The 19,698-nt window shown below is 57.8% G+C and overlaps 1 protein-coding gene across 1 annotated transcript; it reads right to left on the bottom strand.

The window, feature by feature from the left end:
• Positions 1-902: 902 nt before the first annotated feature.
• On the bottom strand, positions 903-19,146 carry ZNF513 (zinc finger protein 513). The gene is made up of 4 exons (XM_065401401.1): positions 19,107-19,146; positions 15,768-15,899; positions 2,023-2,610; positions 903-1,651 (listed from the first exon to the last, which is right to left on the bottom strand). Exons 1-4 carry the CDS (start codon positions 19,144-19,146, stop codon positions 903-905), a joined length of 1,509 nt encoding a protein of 502 aa, XP_065257473.1.
• Between the last annotated feature and the right edge of the window lie 552 nt (positions 19,147-19,698).

The raw sequence follows: 19,698 nt of genomic DNA, 5'->3' as shown, positions 1-19,698 counted from the left end.
AGCCCCCTGAGCAGCTCTTGGCCGTGCCTGGGGGACGAGGGGCTCAGTATCGCTCACCCCCCCGGGCTTGGCCAGACGCCGCTCTGCACCCCAAAGAGTGAGGCCAGCTACCCAAACTGACTTTAATGCTTTTATACACAATATAAATTACACAGCCTTGAGATGCACCCCGGGTCGGGGGGCCAGGCCAGCCTCCCCCCCGCCCCTCCCTCCCTGCTGCACCCGAGGACGCTGGAGGAGGGAAGGGGCTACGCTCGGAGGTCACTGACAAGGCTGCCGCGCGCTGCCCGGGCAGAGGCCGGCTGGTGGCAGCAGCTGAGCGGTGCCCTGGAGCACTTGGCCTCCTAGCCCCGGAGCCCCCATTGCCCAGGCAGAACTGCTCCAAGGAACAGCTGTGTATGATTGGGGGGGGTCTGTTCCCTCCCCCGACAGCAGCTACACACAGCTGGGGCGCTGCTTGGCCTGAACCTCACGGGACAGAGGAGGGGTCCCCAACCCAGCCCTCTAGTGCCTACTGGGGGCTCAGACTCCATGGGCGCGGGGAGGACGCAAGGTGGCAGCCATTGCCCGGCCCTGCAGGACGCAGAGGCTTTTATTCCAAGCAGTGACACTGCTGGGCATGGCTGGGGTGAGGAGCTTGGGTTACTGGGCAGCAATGGGTCTGAGTTCTGCTTCCCACGGCCCAGGCCAGGCCCAGCCTGTCTGAGGGGGGAACCTGCAGCACTGCTGGGCCCTGCTCCCATGGCCAGGCCCCCCCAGCCGCTGCGTAGGCACTCGCTCCTCCCCATGCCCCCTAGGAAGGGACAGGCCCAGCAAGGCCGTGCCAGCAGGGGGCACTTCCCTCGCTCCCAGCAGCAGCATTTCAGCCCCCGGCCATGCACCTGCTCTGGCAGGCCCAGGTCCTAGGGCAGGGAGGCAGCCGGGGGCGGCAGGGCCAGCCGGGGCTTGGCACTCGGGGGGCTGGCCCAACCCTCAGCAGCAGGGCCGTGGATCTTCTGGTGGCGCTTGTAGTTGTCCCAGTGGCCGGTGGTGTAGGGGCAGTGGCGGCAGCGGAACGGCTTCTCCCCCGTGTGGCGTAGCATGTGGCGCTTGAGGTTCATGCTCTGGTTGCAGCGGTAGCTGCACAGGCCGCAGCGGAAGGGCTTGTCGCCGGAGTGGATGCGGCCGTGCCGCTTGAGGTTGGCCAGGTTGCCACAGGCGTAGTCGCAGAGCTGGCACTTGTAGGGCCGCTCGCCCGTGTGCACACGCTGGTGCCGCTTGAGGTTGTCCAGGTGGGCGGAGGCGTAGGGGCAGAGGGGGCAGGCAAAGGGCTTCTCGCCGCTGTGCGTCTTCATGTGGCGGGCCAGGTGGTTGGGGTAGTGCGTGGCGAAGGAGCACAGGCTGCAGGAGAAGCCCTTGGCACCGCTCTCGGGGGGGCTGTCGCCCGGCTCGGCGCTCAGCACGGCCAGGCTGCAGCGGCTGCAGATCTGCTCGACCAGGCTCTCGTCCTGCGCCAAGCCGTCGTCCAGCACCAGCCCGCACATGCGGCAGGTGAAGGGGAAGAGCAGCTCCGGCAAGGCGTCTGTCTCGTCGCCCCGCAGGCGGGCGCAGCCAGGCAGGAGGGGGCTGCCCGCAGCGCTCACGTGCAGGCTCAGCTCCGGCAGCAGCGGCTCTGCAGGACAGGGCAGAGGGCAGCTGTGAGACTGGGGGCGGGGACCTCCTCCCTCCCCTGCCTGCCATGTCCAGCCCCCTCCTCCCTGCCCCTGCTCCCCCCGGCCCACACGTCTCCTCCCCAGAGCGAGTGCCAGGTGGGGAGGGACTGGGCCGAGGAGGGACCTGTCCCGGCTGCTGGATGGTGTTTGAGGTGCAGCGTGTGGGGGGCTCCGTTCCGCCCAGGCGCCCAGACCCCCCAGAGCAGGAGCTGCCCCTGGAGGCCAGTGACCACACCGGCTTCTCCTGCCAGGGCCCTGCAGCCCTACCCCCACTGGCCCAGCAAGGCTGCCCTGGAGCGGCCCATGTGCTGGGCATTTCCTGCCCCCCTACCTTGGGCCTTGTCCCGGCTGCAGGGCCCCTCCTCCGCCGGGCGGTGGCTCAGCAGGTGGCGCTTGAGGTTGCGGCGCTGGTTGCAGCGGTAGTCGCAGGCGCTGCACTGGAAGGGCTTGTCCTGGCTGTGGATGCGCTCGTGGCGCCGCAGGTTGCCCAGGCTGCTGCAGGCGAAGCTGCAGGCCTGGCAGCGGTAGGGCCTCTCGCCCGTGTGTGTGCGCTTGTGCCGCGTCAGGTTCACCAGCTGGGCCGAGGCATAGTCGCAATGCGGGCACTTGAAAGGCTTCTCGCCGTTGTGGGTCTTCATGTGGCGCTTGAGGTGGCTGGAGTAGTGGGAGGCGAAGGGGCAGAGCTGACAGGAGTAGACCACACGCTGGCCCCGGCCCTCCTCGGCCCCCGCACACTGCGGGCAGCTCTGCCCCAAGCGCACGGCCAGCTGCAGGCCACACTGAGGGCAAGGCAGGGCTGGGGGGCCAGGCTCCCGCCCCTCCTCGGGGTCACTCTCCACGCTCAGCTGCCGGTAGCTGGAGTAGTCGTCGTCGCTCAGCGAGTAGGCCGGGATGGTGATCTTCCCCACCAGGGAGTCCACTGCAAACGCCGCAGGGAGAGGGGAGGAGTCAGCGCAGAGGCCACACACCCCCAGCAGCCACCCACAAGCCCCTCCCCTCTGGGCTGGACACAAGAACGGCCAGGCTGGGTCAGCCCAGTGTCCTGACAGCGGCCGGTGCCAGACGCTTTAGTGGGAATGGCCATGATCTAGTGAGCCCGAGCCTGTCATCAGTCCCAGCAGCTGGCAGCCAGAGGCTAGGGGACACCCAGCGTGTGGGGCTGCGTCCTGACCACATTGGCTAACAGCCATTGATGGACCTGTCCTCTAGGAACTTCTCTCATTCTTTTTGACCCCTATTACAGTCTTGGCCTTCACAACATCCCGAGGTTGACTCTGTTATGTGAAGAAGAACTTCCTTTTGTGTGTTTTAAACCTGCTGCCTAGTAATTTCATTTGGTGACCCCTAGTTCTTGTGTTATGAGAAGGAGTAAATAACACTTCCTTATTCAATTTCTCCACACCAGTCATGATTTTATAGACCTCTATCATATCCCCCCCTTAGTCATCTCTTTTCCAAGCTGAAAGGTCCCAGGCTTGTTAATCTCTCCTCATACAGAAGCCGTTCCATACCCCTAATAATTTTTGTTGCTCTTTTCCATACCTTTTCCCATTCCAATAGATTTTTTTTGAGATGGGGCAACTACATCTGCACGCAGAATTCAAGATGTGGGTGTACCAGGGGTTTATATAGAGGCAATATGATATTTTCTGTCTTATTATCCAGCTCTCTCCTAATGGATCCTACGTTCTGTTCGCCTCTTTGACTGCCGCTGCACACTGAGTGGATGTTTTCTGAGAACTATCTATGACTCCACAATCTCTTTCTTAAAGGGCAACAGCTAATTTAGACCATGTCATTTTATATGTATAGGTGGGATGATGGTTTCCAATGTGCATTACTTTGCACTGATCAACACTGAATTTCACCTGCCATTTTCTTGCCCAGTCACCCAGTTTTGTGAGCGCTTTTTGTAGCTCTTTGCAGTCTGCTTTGGACTTTGCCACCTCAGTGCTTACATCTTTTCCCCCCACATCATTTAGGAATGTGTTGAAGGGCACTGGTCCCAGTGCAGGAGCCCCCCCGGAATAGCCATCCATGAGCCCCTCCCCTTTGGGCAGCGCCCACCCACCAGGCCACAGAGGCATTTGCACAGGACACCCCAGCAGACACCAGTTCTCAACAGGTGGGCCTGCCCACGCAGGACCCCCACTCTGTGGAACTGCAGTGGTTTCCTCTACACCTGCTGGCCAGGCCCTCAGAGAGGCCATTAAACCAGCATGAGAGCTGGCAAGGGGGCTAGCTGGCCCTGCACTGACCGCCCACAGAGCAGGGTCTCCCCATGGCAAGGGCACAGCCGAAGCTAGGCAGCTGAGCTGAGAACCGTCCCTGCAGTGCCCGAGCTGGACAGATGGCAGTCAGGGGCAATGCCAAGGTGCCCCATGCTGTCCTGCTGGCAGCCTGGGCCAAGGGAGCACAGGGCTGGCATCCAGTGGCCACTGGAGCAGGAGACAGATGCAGACAGCTGCACTCCAGGCCCTGAGAGGCGCAGGAGCAGCCCATGGACACACTGGGCCAGCGAGCTTTGCAGCAGTGGGCTCACGGAAATGCCATCTTCCCAGACAGCACTGCTTCTCCAACAGAGCCGAACCCCAGCACCTGCCACTGGCTCCTCAAGCCCTCCCCCTCCCGTCTCCGCAGCTCCCTGCATGGGGCCTCGCTGCTTGTTCCAGAAAATGGATAAAACCCCTGGGACCATCCCCTATCACAGATGCAGAGGTTTCCTGTCTGTTCTCTTCCTCTAACTCCAGGGACCCCATCCAGCCTCCTCATCTGCCTTGTGCTCACTCTCGTCCCCACCCTCCCCTCAGGCTCCAGCCAGGACCAGCTGTCTTTAGTTTCTCCCCCCTTAAAAACCCATTTGCCTCTCCAACTACCACCCCAGCTCTGCTTCCCCCTTCATCAGTAAGCTCACTGAATACACAGTGCTGGGGAGGAGCCGGTGGCCATGGTACATGTAGGTACCAATGACATAGGGAAGGATAGGAGAGAGGTCCTGGAGCCCAAAGTTGGCTGCTAGGTAAGAGATTGAAGTCCAGGACTCCATGGTAGCCATTCTCTGAAATGCTTCCAGTTCCACGCGCAGGGCCAGTTAGACAGGCAGAACTGCAGGGTCTCACTGCGTGGATGAGACGATGGTGTAGGGAGGAGGGGTTTAGATTTATTAGGAGGGAGGAGCCTATACAAGCAGGATGGGCTCCACCCACACCAAAATGGAACCAGACTGCTGGCATGTCAAATTAAAAAGGTCATAGAGGAGTTTCTAAACGAAGGGCTGGGGGAGACCCGACAGGTACGGAGGAGCACGTGATTCGGACAGAGGCATCCCTTAGGGGAGGATCTATTAACAGGGATTCTCTATAGCCTAGTAAAGGGGAGAGGACAGAAATTGATAAAGTGCAGGCAGGAGTCAAACAAGAGAGAGAGTCCTATTCAGTGACATCACAACAAGGCAGACAACTAAATATTGACAAATTTTATAAGTGCTTGTTTACAAATGCAAGAAGTCTAAATAGTAAGATGGGTGAACCTGAGTGCCTGGTATTAAATGAGGCTGTTGATATAATAGGAAACATGGAAACTTGGTAGACTGATGATAATCAATGCGACACTGTAATTCCTATACATTTTGTACCCTGGTAGGACAGAACAGGTCGTGCTGGTTGGGGAGGAGCACTATAAGTGAAAAAAAGCATAGAGTAAAAAAATCTTAAATGACTCAAACAGTACCACAGACTCTCTCTCTATGGATAGAAATTCCATGCGTGAATAAGAAGAGTATAGCAGTAGGGATATACTACTGACCACCTGGCCAGGATGGTGATGGAGACTGGGAAATGCTCAGGGCGATTAGAGAGTCTATAAAAATAGAAAATGCAGTAATGGGAGACGTCAACTATCCCCCTATTGACTGGGAACAGGTAACTTCAGGATAGGATGCAAAGAACATTTCTAGACACCATTAATGACTGCCGCTTGAGCAGCCAGCCCTGGAACCCCCGGGGGAGAGGCAAGTCTTGACTTAGGGCTGCTCTACATAAGGCTGCAAGTCGATCTAACTTGCACTAGGTCAGTCACGTAAGTTACATAACTCAAGTCAACGTACAGTGGTGTCTACCCCCCACGATGTCGACGGGAGATGCTCTCCCCTTAACGTAGCTTCTGCCTCTTGGGGAGATGGAGTACAGACCGTGTCAGGAGAGCGCTCTCCCATCAACTCAGCAGGTCTTCACCAGACCCACTAAATCGACTGCACTGCATCAATCGCAGCAGTGTAGGCATGGCCTTTGTCCTACGTGGCAGCGCACAGGATCTGATCCAAGCGTTGAATGGAGTTGAACTGCTCGGTAATAGTGACCATAATGTAATTAAATGGAACATCCTTCTAGGGGGGAAATACAAAAGAAACCCCCCACAGGAGCATTTAACTTCAAAACGGGGAACTCCACAAGAACAAGGCGGCTAGTTAAGTGGAACATAAAAGGAGCAGTCACAAGAGTGCATGGAAACTTTTTACCACCTCCATCACAGAGGCTCAAACCCTATGTACACCCTCCCCCGCAAACAAAGGAAACTGTAAGTCAACCAAAAGAACGCCCTCCTTGCTAAACGGAGTAAAAGCAGCAGTCAGAGACAAAGAGACACCCCCTAAAGATTGTAAGTCAAATCTTACTGAGGAAAATAGAAAGGATAAACTCTGACAAGTCGTACAAAATTTAATTAGGCAGGTAAAAAAAAGAATATGAAGAGCAACTAGAAAAGACTAAAAAATTTTTTTGCTGTTTTTTTAAGTATATCATAAGCAGGAGGCCTGCCAGACAAGCAGTAGGACCACTGGACAATCGAGGTGCTAATGGAGCACTCAAGGATGACAAGGCCATTGCAGACAAGTTACATTAATTCTTTGCATCAGTCTTCACTGCAGATCACCTGAGGGAAATTCCCATACTTCAGCCAGTCTTTTTAGGTGACAAATCTGAGGAGCTGTCCCAGATTGAGGTGTCAGTGGAGAAGATTCTGGAACAAATGGATAAATTAGGGAGGAATAGGTCACCAGGACCAGATGGGATTCACCCAAGAGTTCTGAAGAACTAACTGTGGTATGTAACCTATTGCTTAAGTCAGTCTCTGTACCAGATGACTGGAGGATAGTTAATATGATGCCAATTTTTTTAAAAAGGACTCCAGAGGTGATCCTGGCAATTACAGGCTGGTAAGCCTGACTTCAGTAACAGGCAAATTGGTTGAAACTATAGGAAAGAACAGAATTATCAGACACAGAGGAACACGATATGTTGGAGGAAGAGTCAACATGGTTTTTGTAAAAGGAAATCCTGCCTCAACAATTAGAATTCTCTGAGGGGCTCAACAAGCATGTGGACAAGGGGGATCCAGTGGATATAGCGTACTTGGACTTTCAGAAAGCCGTTGACAAGATCCCTCGCAATGGCTCTTAAGCAAACATGGGATTAGATTAGGGGGTTAGACTAGATGACTCTTGCAGTCCCTTCTATCCCTAGGATTCTGTAATTCTGCAGTAAGAGGGAAGGTCATCTCATGGATCAGTAACTGGTTACAAAACAGGAAATAAGGGGCAAGAATAAAGGGTCAGTTTTGACAGTGGAGAGAGGTAAACAGCAGGATCCCCCAGGGGTCTGCACTGGGACCGGCGCTGTTCAACATATTCGTAATGATCTGGAAAAAGGGGCAAACGATACAAAACTACTCCGGATAGTTAAGTCCGAAGCAGTGCGAGGAGTTCCAAAGGGATCTTACAAAACTGGGTGACTGGGCAACAAAATGCCAGATGAAATTCAGTGTTGACCAATACAAAGTAATGCGCATTGGAAACCAATCTGAACTCTACATACACAATGATGGGGTCTAAATCAGCTGTTACCACTCAAGAAAGATCATGAGGGCATTGTGAACAGTTCTCTGAAAATATCTGCTGAATGTGCAGCAGCCGCCAAAAAAGCTAACCGAATGGTAGGAACCAAAAGGAAAGGGGTAGATAATCAGCCAATAAATATTATATTGCCACTGTATAAATCCATGGTCCAGCCATACCTTCAATACTGCGAGCAGTTCTGGTTGCCCCATCTCAAAAAAAAGATATATTGGAATTTGAAAAAGTAGATAGAAAGGCAGGAAAAATGATTAGGGGTATGGAACAGCTTCCACATGAGAAAAGATTAATAAGACTGACTTTTCAGCTTGGAAAAGAGACGACTAAGGGGCGATAGGGCAGGGGTCGCAAGCTGGAGGATTCTCTGCGACTTGAAGTCTTTAAATCACGATCTGGAGACTTCAACAGCTGAGTTAAGGGAAAGTGGGTGGGTCAGCTTTTGTGGCCTGCATCATGCGGGAGGTCAGACTAGATGACCACAATGGTCCCTTCTGACCTTAAAGTCTATGAGTCTATGATTGAGGTTATAAAATTATGACTGGTGTGGAGAAAGTGAATAAGGAAGTGGTATTTACTCCTTCTCAACAAGAACTGGGGGTCACCCAATGAAATTAATAGGCAGCAGGTTTAAAACAAACAAAAGGAAGTATTTCTTCACATGATGCACAGTCAGCCTGTGGAACTCGTTGCCAGGGGATGCTGTGAAGGCCAAAAGTATAACTGGGTTCATAAATAATTAGATACGGTCACAAAGAATAGGTCCATTAATGGCTACTAGCCAAAATAGTCAAGGATGGAACCGCATGCTCCAGGTGTCCTACTCCAGGAGGAATTCTGCGCCACTGTGCATGTGCAGAAGGACAAGTGCAGAGTCCTGCACTTAGGACGGAAGAATCCCATGCACTGCTACAGGCTGGGGACCGACTGGCTAAGCAGCAGTGCTGCAGAAAAGGACCTGGGGGTTACAGTGGACGAGAAGATGGATATGAGTCAGCAGTGTGCCCTTGTTGCCAAGAAGGCCAATGGCATATTGGGCTGCATTAGTAGGAGTATTGCTAGCAGATCGAGGGAAGTGATTATTCCCCTCTATTCGGCACTGGTGAGGCCACATCTGGAGTATTGCGTCCAGTTTTGGGCCCTGCACTACAGAAGGGATGTGGACAAATTGGAGAGAGTCAGCGGAGTGCAACGAAAATGATTCATGTGCCCAGCCCCCTACTTATGAGGAGAGGCTGAGGGAACTAGGCCCATTTAGTCTGCAGAAGAGAAGAATGAGGCGGGATTTGATAGCTGCTTTCAGCTACCTGAAGGGGGGTTCCAAAGAGGATGGAGCTTGGCTGTTCTCAGTGGTGGCAGAAGACAGAACAATGGTCTCAAGTTGCAGTAGGGGAGGTCTAGGTTGGATATTAGGAAACACTTTTTCACTAGGAGGGTGGTGAAGCACTGGAATGCGTTACCTAGGGAGGTGGTGGAATCATAGCCCAATCCCCAGACAGATTTTTGCCCCAGATCCCTAAATGGCCCCCTCAAGGATTGAACTTACAACCCGGGGTTTAGCAGGCCAATGCTCAAACCACTGAGCTATCCCCCCCATCCTTAGAGGTTTTTAAGGCCCGGCTTGACAAAGCCCTGGCTGGGATGATTTAGTTGGGGATTGGTCCTGCTTTGAGAAGGGGGTTGGACTAGATACCTCCTGAGGTCCCTTCCAACCCTGATATTCTATGATTCATGTCCCCTGCAGATCCCCCCCATCCCCAAAAATAGATTCAGCAGGGGAGGTGCTGCAGTTACACCTTTTGGCCACCAGGGGCTGCTGTGGCACCAGAAGAGAGGGCAGCTGGCTCGGGGCTGAAGGAGCTGCAGAGAGGGAGGGGGCCAGGTGAGACAGGATATAGGGGAGGATGACCAGAGTGGGACACATGGAGCTTCTGGGGGGGGACACGGACCACAGATTGGGGTTCAGAAGGGCCAGTGGGGGGGGGACAAACCAGGGAGGGGCACAAGAGCCAGTGAGATGGCAGCATTGAGCCAGGGGCAGAATGGGGGTGCAGGGATACTGGGGATGGGGGGGAAGTGGCCAAGTGGGGGTGTAGAAACACATGGGGGAGAGAAGGTGCAGTGACACATGGGGACAGGGCAGATGTGCCTGACTGAATGAGAGAGGCTGGGGTCAGCCAGGGTCTGCATGGGGAGGCCCCCCAACTCCCAAACAACCTCCCCCCTCCCTGCCAAAAAAACCCCTGTTCCATACTTATCCCACCCACACCCAACAACCCTCCAGGTTCACTCCCAGGCTCCTGCCCAGCAATTACTTCCCTCTCCCTCAGCTCCTCCGTTACCCCGACTCCCCCCAGCATTTGCACTACTTCTGAGGGGTGCGGGAAATCCGGTTCTGTATTGTAGTTTAAATGAATTACTACTCAGAGCTCTGTATTAATATGCCTAGTAAGGAATCTATTTGTCAAAAAACATTTCCTGAATCTTTTTTGTTGCCAGTATTGTTACAGACATACTTGCTGACAGGTATTTTGAAATAAATTACCAAAATAATTGAAGCTGGCATGATTATATTGTGTTATTTTGACAAATAGAAGATGCAGAATTTTAAAATATTGCACGCAGAATTTTTATTCTTTTGGCACAGAATTCCACCAGGAGTAGTTCCCTAACCCTCTGACTGGGACTGGACGACAGGGGATGGATCACTCGATAACTGCTCTGTTCATTCCCTCTGGAGCATCTGTCACCGGCCACTATTTCTCTGACCCAGTATGGCCGTTCTTATGTTCACTTTCTACAATATCAGTCTGGAGTTCCTCTCCTCAACTCCATCAGAGACCCTCTCTGACCTTGCTTCCATCCCTTACTCTCCACTGAAACTGCTCTTGCTGACATCTCTGATGACCTCTCCCTAGCCCAAGCTCAGAACCAGCGCTCCATCTTCACCCTCCTTGAGCTGTTAGCTGCCTTTCACCTGCTGACCATGCTCCTCTGCTTGCAGCCTTGTCTTGCCTTGTTTCAGAGTAGCAGCCGTGTTAGTCTGTATCCGCAAAAATAACAGGAGTACTTGTGGCACCTTAGAGACTAACAAATTTATTAGAGCATAAGCTTTCGTGGGCTACAACCCACTTCTTCTTGGTTTCCATGACTCTGTTCTCTCCTGGTTCTCCTACTGCTCCATTTGCTCCTTCAGCACGTCCTTTGGAGGATCCTCTTCTCTTTCTGTGGGGGTTCCACAGGGCTCTGTCCTTGGTCCCCTTCTCTTCTCCCCGCACACCTTATTAGCTAAAGTGCAACATGGCTAAAACAGAGCTTCTTAATCTTCCCCATGTCATCTGCCTGCTACCTCCTTTCTCGATCGCTGAGGACACCTCCACCATCCAGCTGTCACTCAGGCCCATCACCTGAGCATCGTCTTCGACTCGGACCTTGTTCTAGGCCCTCACTTGCAGGCTGTGTCTAAATCTTGCCGATTCTTTCTGCACAACAGCTCTTGGATCCAGCCTAATCTGTCCATCCGCCCAACTAAAACCTTCCGCCAGGCTCACATCTCAGTTACTGCAACATCCTGCCCTCCGGCCTTGACAGAGGCAATCTTGTCGCACTCCGATCCACTCAGAATTCTGCTGCAGAGACCTCTGTCCTAGTCTGGCGCACTCTGACCATGTCCCTCCACTGGCTCCCCCTTCTCTAGGGCACCAAACCATCTGTGCAGGGCCTAGAAAGCGAAGACAAGCAATTTCTCTCTCACAATCGAAGGTCGACACCTGCTGCTGATCAAGCACTAGCACCCACTTGTTACATTTTAAACAAGTACCCCAGTGTTTTCTCCCTGGCTGCCTCTCACTTGGGGGGTTCCCTGCAAAGTTCCACTAAACTCATTACCCTCCGTCAGCGCCCGCTTTGCTCTGAGGCCTACGAAAGCCTGACAAAGGGTAGCCTGCTGGTGGGCTCAGCCCACTGCCCATCATGCTGACCAATACAGTCACACTGTTCCCTTGTACCCCCACCGTTGTCTGTGTCCACTTCTTGTCTTAGGCAGTCAGCGCCTTGGGACAGGGTGTTCTGGCTGTACAGCCCCTAGCACAATGGGAGCCTGGTCCATAGGTAGGCTCCTAGGCACGATGGGAACACTGGACAATGCCCACCCTGGCACAGGGGTCAAAGTAGGTCGCTAAATGATGGGGGCAGGTCAAACATACCGAGCAATTGGAATTGCTTGCGAAACTGGGCTCACTAACCCAGCCAACCGTACAATCCTGCATCCAGGGACAGCGAGTTACAGCTCGGGGGGCTGTCCTGAGGGCAGAGAGTCAGAACAGGACTTGTATCTACTCAGACCCCTAACTGACCACGTGCTCCCAGCGGGATGCTCCACTGGAACAACCGGCCGAGGGCTGCGGTGGAGTCTCCAGCCCTTGCCGTTTTTAGGCCCAGGCTTGGCGTATGTCTACAAGCGCCGTTCTAGCTCTGTTGGAAGTTCTGGAGCCAAGGCAGGACTCACTGGGCGGGTTCTCTGGCCTGCGTGATGCAGGAGGTCAGACTAGATGATAACAATGGTCCCTTCCAACGAGAGAGCTCTGCATCCTCGGTGACCATCCCAGAAAGAGCCTATGTGCTGCAGGACCCACACGTGAACTGCTGTGGGGCCAAGAGCAGGCTGGAGAACAGGCCCACTCGCACAGCAGCAGCGCTCGCGGGATCTGCCCAGGGGAGGCCGAGGGACAGCTCTGGTTAGAGCAGGCCCCAGCGGGACCAGCTCTGGGGAACCTGCCAAGGCTCCTGCACTGTTTAGTACGGAGGGCCCAGCCCTTGTGCCAGTGCCGAGCTCTCCTCTCCCCCGCTGCACTGAGAGCCCATGCAGTGCTTGGCAAGGACACGGGCTGGGCCTCGTCCAAGCCCCATGCCGAGGGCTAGCGAACACCAGGAGGGGTGGGGCCAGCAGCCACACGGGCATGCAGTGCAAGCCCGATCAGCACACCCAGCTGAGCACACGGCCCAGCCTCTGCGCCACTAACCCCCAGAAACCTTTGTAGCATCTTTGCACTTTGCCCCCAGAGACCCTGGAGTGCTCTGCAGAGGTCAGGGCTACGATCCTGTCTGCGGATAGGGGCAAGGAGGCACCGAGTGCAGGACTTGCCACAGGTCAGTGACAGAGGCAGGAAGACATCCGGGCTGCCGGCCCAGGGCCCCATCCACAGGGGGACACGGTCTCTTATGGTCACCCGCCTAAATGACATCTCTGCATAGATCTTCACTGCTGGGGTAATGGAGACTCCTCCAGCAACATTACTCTGCTGATTGGAGCTCAGAGATCTAAGGCCATTGCAGCCAGTGAGTGTGACCATCTGCAGAACAGGCCCCAGACCCTCCTCCAGGGACTCCTGCATCAAGCCCAGAACTGTTGGCCTGAGCCGGAGCAGATCTTCAAAAAACAAGAGTGCCCCGTCTTCTAACTCCTCCCAGGGCTGGAGAATCCCCCACACCCCCGGCCAGGTGTCCCACGGTTAATCCCCCTCACTGGGAAACACCTGCACCTTATTTCCAAGCAGAATTTCTCCAGTTTTAGCTCCCAGACACTGGCTCTCCTCTTGCCTTTGTCTGCCAGACTGAAGAGCCATCTGCTAGGAGAATCTCCTCCCCAGGCAGGTCCTTCCAGATCACGCTCTAAGTCACCTCTTCACTTTCCCTTGCTTGAGCTAAATAAACTGAGCTTCGTCAGTCTCTCACTGCAAAGCAGGCTTTCCAGATCTCAAATCATTCTTGTGGCTCTTCACGGAACCCCTTCCAATTCATCAATATTCTGTTTGCAGTGTGGACGCGGCATCCAGCGACGGTTTCACATACAGAGGTAATACCACCTGCCTGTTTATACATCTGAGGATCACGTTTAGCCTCTTCACTGCAGCGTGGCCTGGGAGCTGATGTTCAGCTGGCCCACAAGTCCTTTCCCGAGTCACTGCTTTCCGGGAAGCTCCTCTGGCTTGTGAGCAGGACAACGCTCTGTGCTGGTAGATCGCCAAATGCAAGGTTGTCTGTGTTAGAGACAGATGCTGTTGCAATGATCCCCTGTCGCTGCAGGATCCCACTGATGCCTGGCAGGGCCTTGCGAGGATGCCAGGGCCAGGGAGCTCTGCTTGGTGCACAGACATTACAAATGTGCAGCTGGGAGGCGCAGCTCCGAGAAGCCAGGAATCCATCTATCATCTAAGGGTTTTATAAGGCCACGCATCGCACCAGCCGAGCATCTTCCAGCTGCACCCTCCGGGATTCTCTTTTCAGGGCCAGGACTCTGCTTGGGGCAGGTCTGGGGGAGTTGGGCGCAGGTGGGAAGAGAGGAGGGTGTTCCACCTGTGGCGGACAGGCTTTCTGAGAGAGGAAGACTTGGCAGCATTTCCTAGATGACCGGAGGTCACATTCCCCTATCTCTTCTGGAATTTTGTTCCTTAGCCAGGTCCCCTCAGCTGCAAATGCTCTGCCACGCTGTTCCTGCACCCTGAGCTGCACTGGCCCAGAACAGCACAGCTCTTGGGGTGGTTCAGCGATAAATTCGGTTGGTGATGTGCCTAGGGCTTGATCCATTGACAGTACAGAGCTGGGACTGCCCCCGAGCGTGTGCATTACAGCAGGCTGCAGTTACAGAAGCATGTGCTGTTTTACCAAGGGACTGTCTCATTCAGTGCACAGGATGAATGGACAGGGAATGAAGCAGCTCTTCAATATTTCTGTTTATTCTCCTAATTCAGCACGTGAGCCGCTGCCTCATTTACTGCACACCATCCAGACGTGGAATGACTGACTGCCTCCTGGGCTTGTGTGTGATACTTATCCCTGGCGTCTCGGAGCCCAGCAAGCATTCCTTCACTCCCCCACCCTCCCGTTTTACAGACCGGGATCCCAGGCACAGACAGGCTCCTGGCTGATCTATGCTGGGCTTTCTGCACTGACGTAGCTGTGCCGGTGCAGATGCCCAAAGTAGATGCCAACCCTGGTCACCACACAAGCGCAGCACACACACACTGGGGGAGAAAAACCCCGAAGGTCATGGCCCGCAGCCCCAGGGCAGGAAGAGAATCCAGATCTTTGGGGTCTGTCCCATCCGGGGCTCCTCCGCCAGCACACTCCTGGCTCTGCCACCTGACGCAGGAATTGCAGTCCCCACAACCCTGCCCGGCAAACTCGCCACGGCCCTGCAGTGACAGGTAGCATGCGACACCGTCCCTAGTTATGGGCACGAAGGGTGCCCAGATGACTGTAGCTCTCTCATGTCTTGACTTCGTCCACGCGCTCTCGCAGTCTCTCTGGACTTGCCTGTGCTTTTCACGGTGACAAACAAAAACCCTACCAGAGGCCAGGCAGCTCGGCCTCCCCACCCAACCCATTTCATAAGGAAGAAAGCAGGCCTGCTCCTGGGCCCTGCCTCACTTGGAAGGCACCATCACAGACCCCTGCCTTTCCTCTGCACAGAGCTCAGCAGTCGTGCGCTTGTCCCACAGGAACCCGGGCCACCTCCGAGGGAGCGGAACCCCCACGCCCAGAGTGAGAGGTCAGACCCACCCCATCCACCTCTCCCCCGACCTAGGCAAGCGCCCGCCCAGCCTCCGCCCGGGTCCCAGCTAATCAGGCCCCTGGGCAGCATGATGGCAGATACAAGTCAATGTAGCCAAGGGTGGGTGAGGCACATGCCCTGCCCGGCCTCTCCCCACCCAGAACCTCAGGGGTCCAGGGGACACACATCAGGGTGCTGGGTCCTGCGGGCAGTGCTCCCTTATGGCTCCAGGGGGCTCTGGAGACAGAGCTTCACAACTCCAGCTCCACCAGAAGCCCTAGCAGTTGCCGTCAGGAAACACAGAGGCTGGGACGGGGGTGACTGCAGGGAAGAGCCTGTGCAAGGGCCCCAGGACCAACTTCCTCCCCAAAACCCTGAGCACAGGGCCAGCTTCCCCCTCCCGCCCCCACCTCCAACCAGCAACAGCTGCTGCTGCTGCCTGGACTACCAGCCTCCCAGTGGCCAGCAGAGAGCGCCAGCCACTCCCTCCTCCTGAGTGCAGGCCCCGCGCTGGGGTCTAGCGGAGAGCTGCTCTCACCCAACTCCAATGAAGGCGCCTCCCCCGTCACCGCAGGCCTAGAGGTTCCCTCTGGAAAACACACACAGCCCATAGACAAACCTTCCGAGTCTTTCTCAAAGCCCATGATCCTGTCGCTGCTGTCCTCAAACTCCAGGTCCTGGCCCAGCAGCAGGTCACTCTGCAGCACCAGACCCCCTCCTGGCGTCTCCTCGAGAGTGTCTTCAGTGTCCGCTGCAACACACGGAGCACCAGCCAGTTACTGCTGGGGCACAAGGAAATGCGCTATCACAGGCTGAGGACTTGAGTGCCCAGCTCTCTTCCTTGCCGCCGCACAACCATGGGAGGCACGGGGAACGGATGTTACCACTGGCGTCCGGGAGCCAGGGCTGGGCCCAGCCACATGGGGAACCGGGGCTTTGGCAGTGGCTCCAGGGAGAGTCCTCCACATGCTACCAGCTGCACGTGAAGTGCCCTCCAAGCCTCCCATCCTACAGCACGGGGGGAAAGGTGAAACCCTCGGTCCCGATACCCCTGCTCAGGCTGCCTTCAGCGTCCTGGATCAGAGCTCCCACGGCACACAGGGGAGCTAGGCAAGTCAAGGGAAGACTGGGGCAGCAGAGTGAAACAAATGCGGGCACCTCCCTTTCCCCGTGCAGCAGGGACTTCACACCCGCTTCCTGCGTGAAGAGAAAATGAGACCCGAGGGGATCGGAGAAACACTGACAGGAGGTAGAGGAGCCAGCCACCCAGCCAGCCCTGCATGGTGGAGCACACCAATGCCCTCAGGCCACTCTGCAGGGCAGAAGCACTGCATTAAAAGGTCCAGGCACGCCCCGCACACAGGCCGTGGCTTCTCAGTTAGCCAGTGACAGCTAAGGGCCTAGCCAGCACTGTGACCACCTACACACAATTAGCAGTGCTGGTCCCAACAGGGTGGGGGAAACCGGCAAGCTCTGTCCCCACACCCCAAAGCCCAACGCCTCTGCAGACAAGCAGCAACGCTGACAGGAGACTCGGGTGACCAGATTAGATTTCATTTCGCCAGGGAGTTGTCAGTGCAGTCCAGGGGACGCTGAGCACAGCTGGGTGTTGGGGGAGAGAGTGCGCTGGCTTGCGTGAGCCCCAGGACGTGCAGGTTTTGCCCCACTGCATGGCAACTGGACTATCCGCAGTCCTGACCTGGCCCAATGTCTGCAGCCCCTGAGCCACGCCAGCTTTCGCTCCCATGGTGCTGGTGGGGAACTGAAACCCAAAGCGACTGGCCCAGGGCCACACAGGGAGCCCTTGGCAGAGCACAGACTGGCTCCCAGGACAGCATCCTGCCCATGCAAGTTATCCCACCAAAGCCCACTGGGGCTCAGGTCAGATCTTGGGTTCTGCCCTTCCACACACCCTTTCCTGCTCGTCCCCTGCCACATGGAGGCCTTCAGGAGAGGAGTGTGGAGCCATCTGCCTTGTACATTTCACCGGGAGGGGAGGAAGAACAGCTTCCCTGATGGCTACTCCCCACCTGCTAAGAATGGGAAGAAATCAGAGATTCTGCTGCCTGAAAGGAACCGCTCACATGGCTCCTCTACCAGGGCTAGGGAGCTGCCCACCTATCCCCCCCGGCACAAGGGCTCTCTCCCAGGCTGTGGCTGCACCACGAGCGAGTGCGAGTATCAATAGCCGTGTGGCTGCAGCAGCCTGGGTAGCGGCAGCAGAGGCACGGCCTGGCTGTGCCAAGTACCTGCCCATCTGTTTCAGCTGTACCCGAGCTACTGCAGCTAGGCTGTGTAACATGCTGAGAGCTGGTGCGAGGCCACGTACAGGAGCAGGGGAATCATCGCCACAGGCTCCTCAGAACGGAGCGGGGATGTCCCTAAGAGGAGCTTCCTAACAGACGCAACAGCGTCTCCACCTCCTCCGAGAAGACGGCCAGTGCAAGGGCAACGGATAGGGCTGAAAGCTGAACGCACGAGGGTCTGGGGGCTGCCTCCCAGTGTCCTACTGCTCTAGACAGACAGCACCTCTGGGCACTCCTGGACTGGGATCCTTCGGCTCCCCTGCAGCACCTGGCGCTTCGCGTCCAGCCTCCCCGCTTGGACCGGCAGCACGGTGCGTGGCTGCAAAGATCTTACAGCCGGGGGCACTAACGCCCCCCCCCCCCGGGCTGCTCTGCTACCGCCTAACCCCAGCGCCCAACCCCCCCCCCCCCCCCCGGCTGCTCTGCTACTGCCTAACCCCAGCTCCCCCCGCCCCCCCCGGGCTGCTCTGCTACCGCCTAACCCCAGCGCCCCCCCCAGGCTGCTCTGCTACCGCCTAACCCCAGCGCCCTCCCCACCCCGGGCTGCTCTGCTACCGCCTAACCCCAGCGCCCTCCCCACCCCGGGCTGCTCTGCTACCGCCTAACCCCAGCGCCCAACCCCCCCCCCCACTGGGCTGCTCTGCTACTGGCTAACCCCAGCTCCCCCCCCCCCCCCCGGGCTGCTCTGCTACCCCCTAACCCGAGCACCCCCCCCACGCTGCTCTGCTACCCCCTAGCCCCAGCGCGCCCCCCCCCCAGGCTGCTCTGCTACCGCCTAACCCCAGCGCCCCCCCAGGCTGCTCTGCTACCCCCTAACCCCAGCGCCCCCCCCCCGGGCTGCTCTGCTACCCCCTAACCCCAGCGCCCCCCCCCCCCCCGGGCTGCTCTGCTACCGCCTAACCCCAGCGCCCCCCTCCCCCCCCTGGGCTTCTCTGCTACCGCCTAACCCCAGCGCCCTCCCCTCCCCCGGGCTGCTCTGCTACCACCTAACCCAAGCTCCCCCCTCCCCCCCGCCCCGGGCTGCTCTGCTTCCGCCTAACCCCAGCGCCCCCCCCAGGCTGCTCTGCTACCCCCTAACCCCAGCGCCCTCCCCCCCCCCCGGGCTGCTCTGCTACCGCCTAACCCCAGCGCCCCCCCCAGGCTGCTCTGCTACCCCCTAACCCCAGCCCCCCCCCCCCGGGCTGCTCTGCTACCCCCTAACCCCAGCGCCCTCCCCCCCCCGGGCTGCTCTGCTACCCCCTAACCCCCAGCGCCCTCCCCCCCCCCCCCCGGGCTGCTCTGCTACCGCCTAACCCCAGCGCCCCCCCCAGGCTGCTCTGCTACCCCCTAACCCCAGCGCCCTCCCCCCCCCGGGCTGCTCTGCTACCCCCTAACCCCAGCGCCCTCCCCACCCCGGGCTGCTCTGCTACCCCCTAACCCCAGCGCCCTCCCCCCCCCGGGCTGCTCTGCTACCCCCTAACCCCAGCGCCCTCCCCCCCCCCGGGCTGCTCTGCTACCGCCTAACCCCAGCGCCCAACCCCCCCCCCACTGGGCTGCTCTGCTACCCCCTAACCCCAGCGCCCCCCCCCCAGGGCTGCCCCCCGCCCCCCACCTCCCGGCCGGGAGGGGCAGGTCCCCGCTCGGAAACCCCCCCCCCTCGGGCCCCCCTTCACCTTTCACGGGCTGCGGGTGTCGCTGCTTCCGGCGGGGCATCGTGTCCGGCTCCAGCCCGCCGCGTGCCCCGCCCCCAGCTCCGGCCCCGCCCCGCCGCGCCGCCCCCGGCCCCGGCCCCGCCGCTCATGGGCCCCGCGGCTCGGAGCGGCCGGTGGCTCCGGCCCCACTTCCGCTTCCGGCCGCAGGGCGCGCTGGGAGTCGCGGGGCCCTGCGAGGGAACGGCGGCGGCGACGGTGACGTCATCGGCGCGCCCACAGACCGCGCGGGGGGGCGGGGGTTACTGGCGGGGGGGGAAGCAGAGGGGCGGAGATTACCGGCTGGGGGGGGGGGAGCAGGGCGCGGGGGCTACCGGCGGGAGGGGGAACGGGGGGGGCGGGGCGCGGGGGTTACCGGCGGGGGGGGGAAGCAGAGGGGCGGAGGTTACCGGCTGGGGGGGGGGAGCAGGGCGAGGGGGTTACCGGCGGGGGAGGAAACGGGGGGGGCGGGGTTACCGGCGGGGGGGGGCGGGGCCGGGGGCACAGGGGCGGAGGTTACCAGTAGGGGATGAAGCAGAGGGGCGGAGGTTACCGGCGGGGGGGCAGAGGGGCGGGG

This window comes from Emys orbicularis, chromosome 3 (assembly GCF_028017835.1).
Source record: "Emys orbicularis isolate rEmyOrb1 chromosome 3, rEmyOrb1.hap1, whole genome shotgun sequence".
Classification (NCBI taxonomy): domain Eukaryota; kingdom Metazoa; phylum Chordata; order Testudines; family Emydidae; genus Emys; species Emys orbicularis.
Note: the sequence above shows the minus strand (reverse complement) of the source record. Positions and strands in the feature narration are given on the sequence as shown.

What these genes read in the sequence shown, in the direction of transcription:
- ZNF513 (XM_065401401.1), bottom strand. Translation starts at nt 19,146, where the DNA reads ATGCCCCGCCGGAAGCAGCGACACCCGCAGCCCGTGAAAG. An exon ending in CTTTGAGAAAGACTCGGAAG is followed by an intron (nt 2,611 to 15,767) that starts GTTTGTCTATGG and finishes CGGCGTTTGCAG; the next exon opens with TGGACTCCCTGGTGGGGAAG. An exon ending in CAGCCGGGACAAGGCCCAAG is followed by an intron (nt 1,652 to 2,022) that starts GTAGGGGGGCAG and finishes CCTGTCCTGCAG; the next exon opens with AGCCGCTGCTGCCGGAGCTG.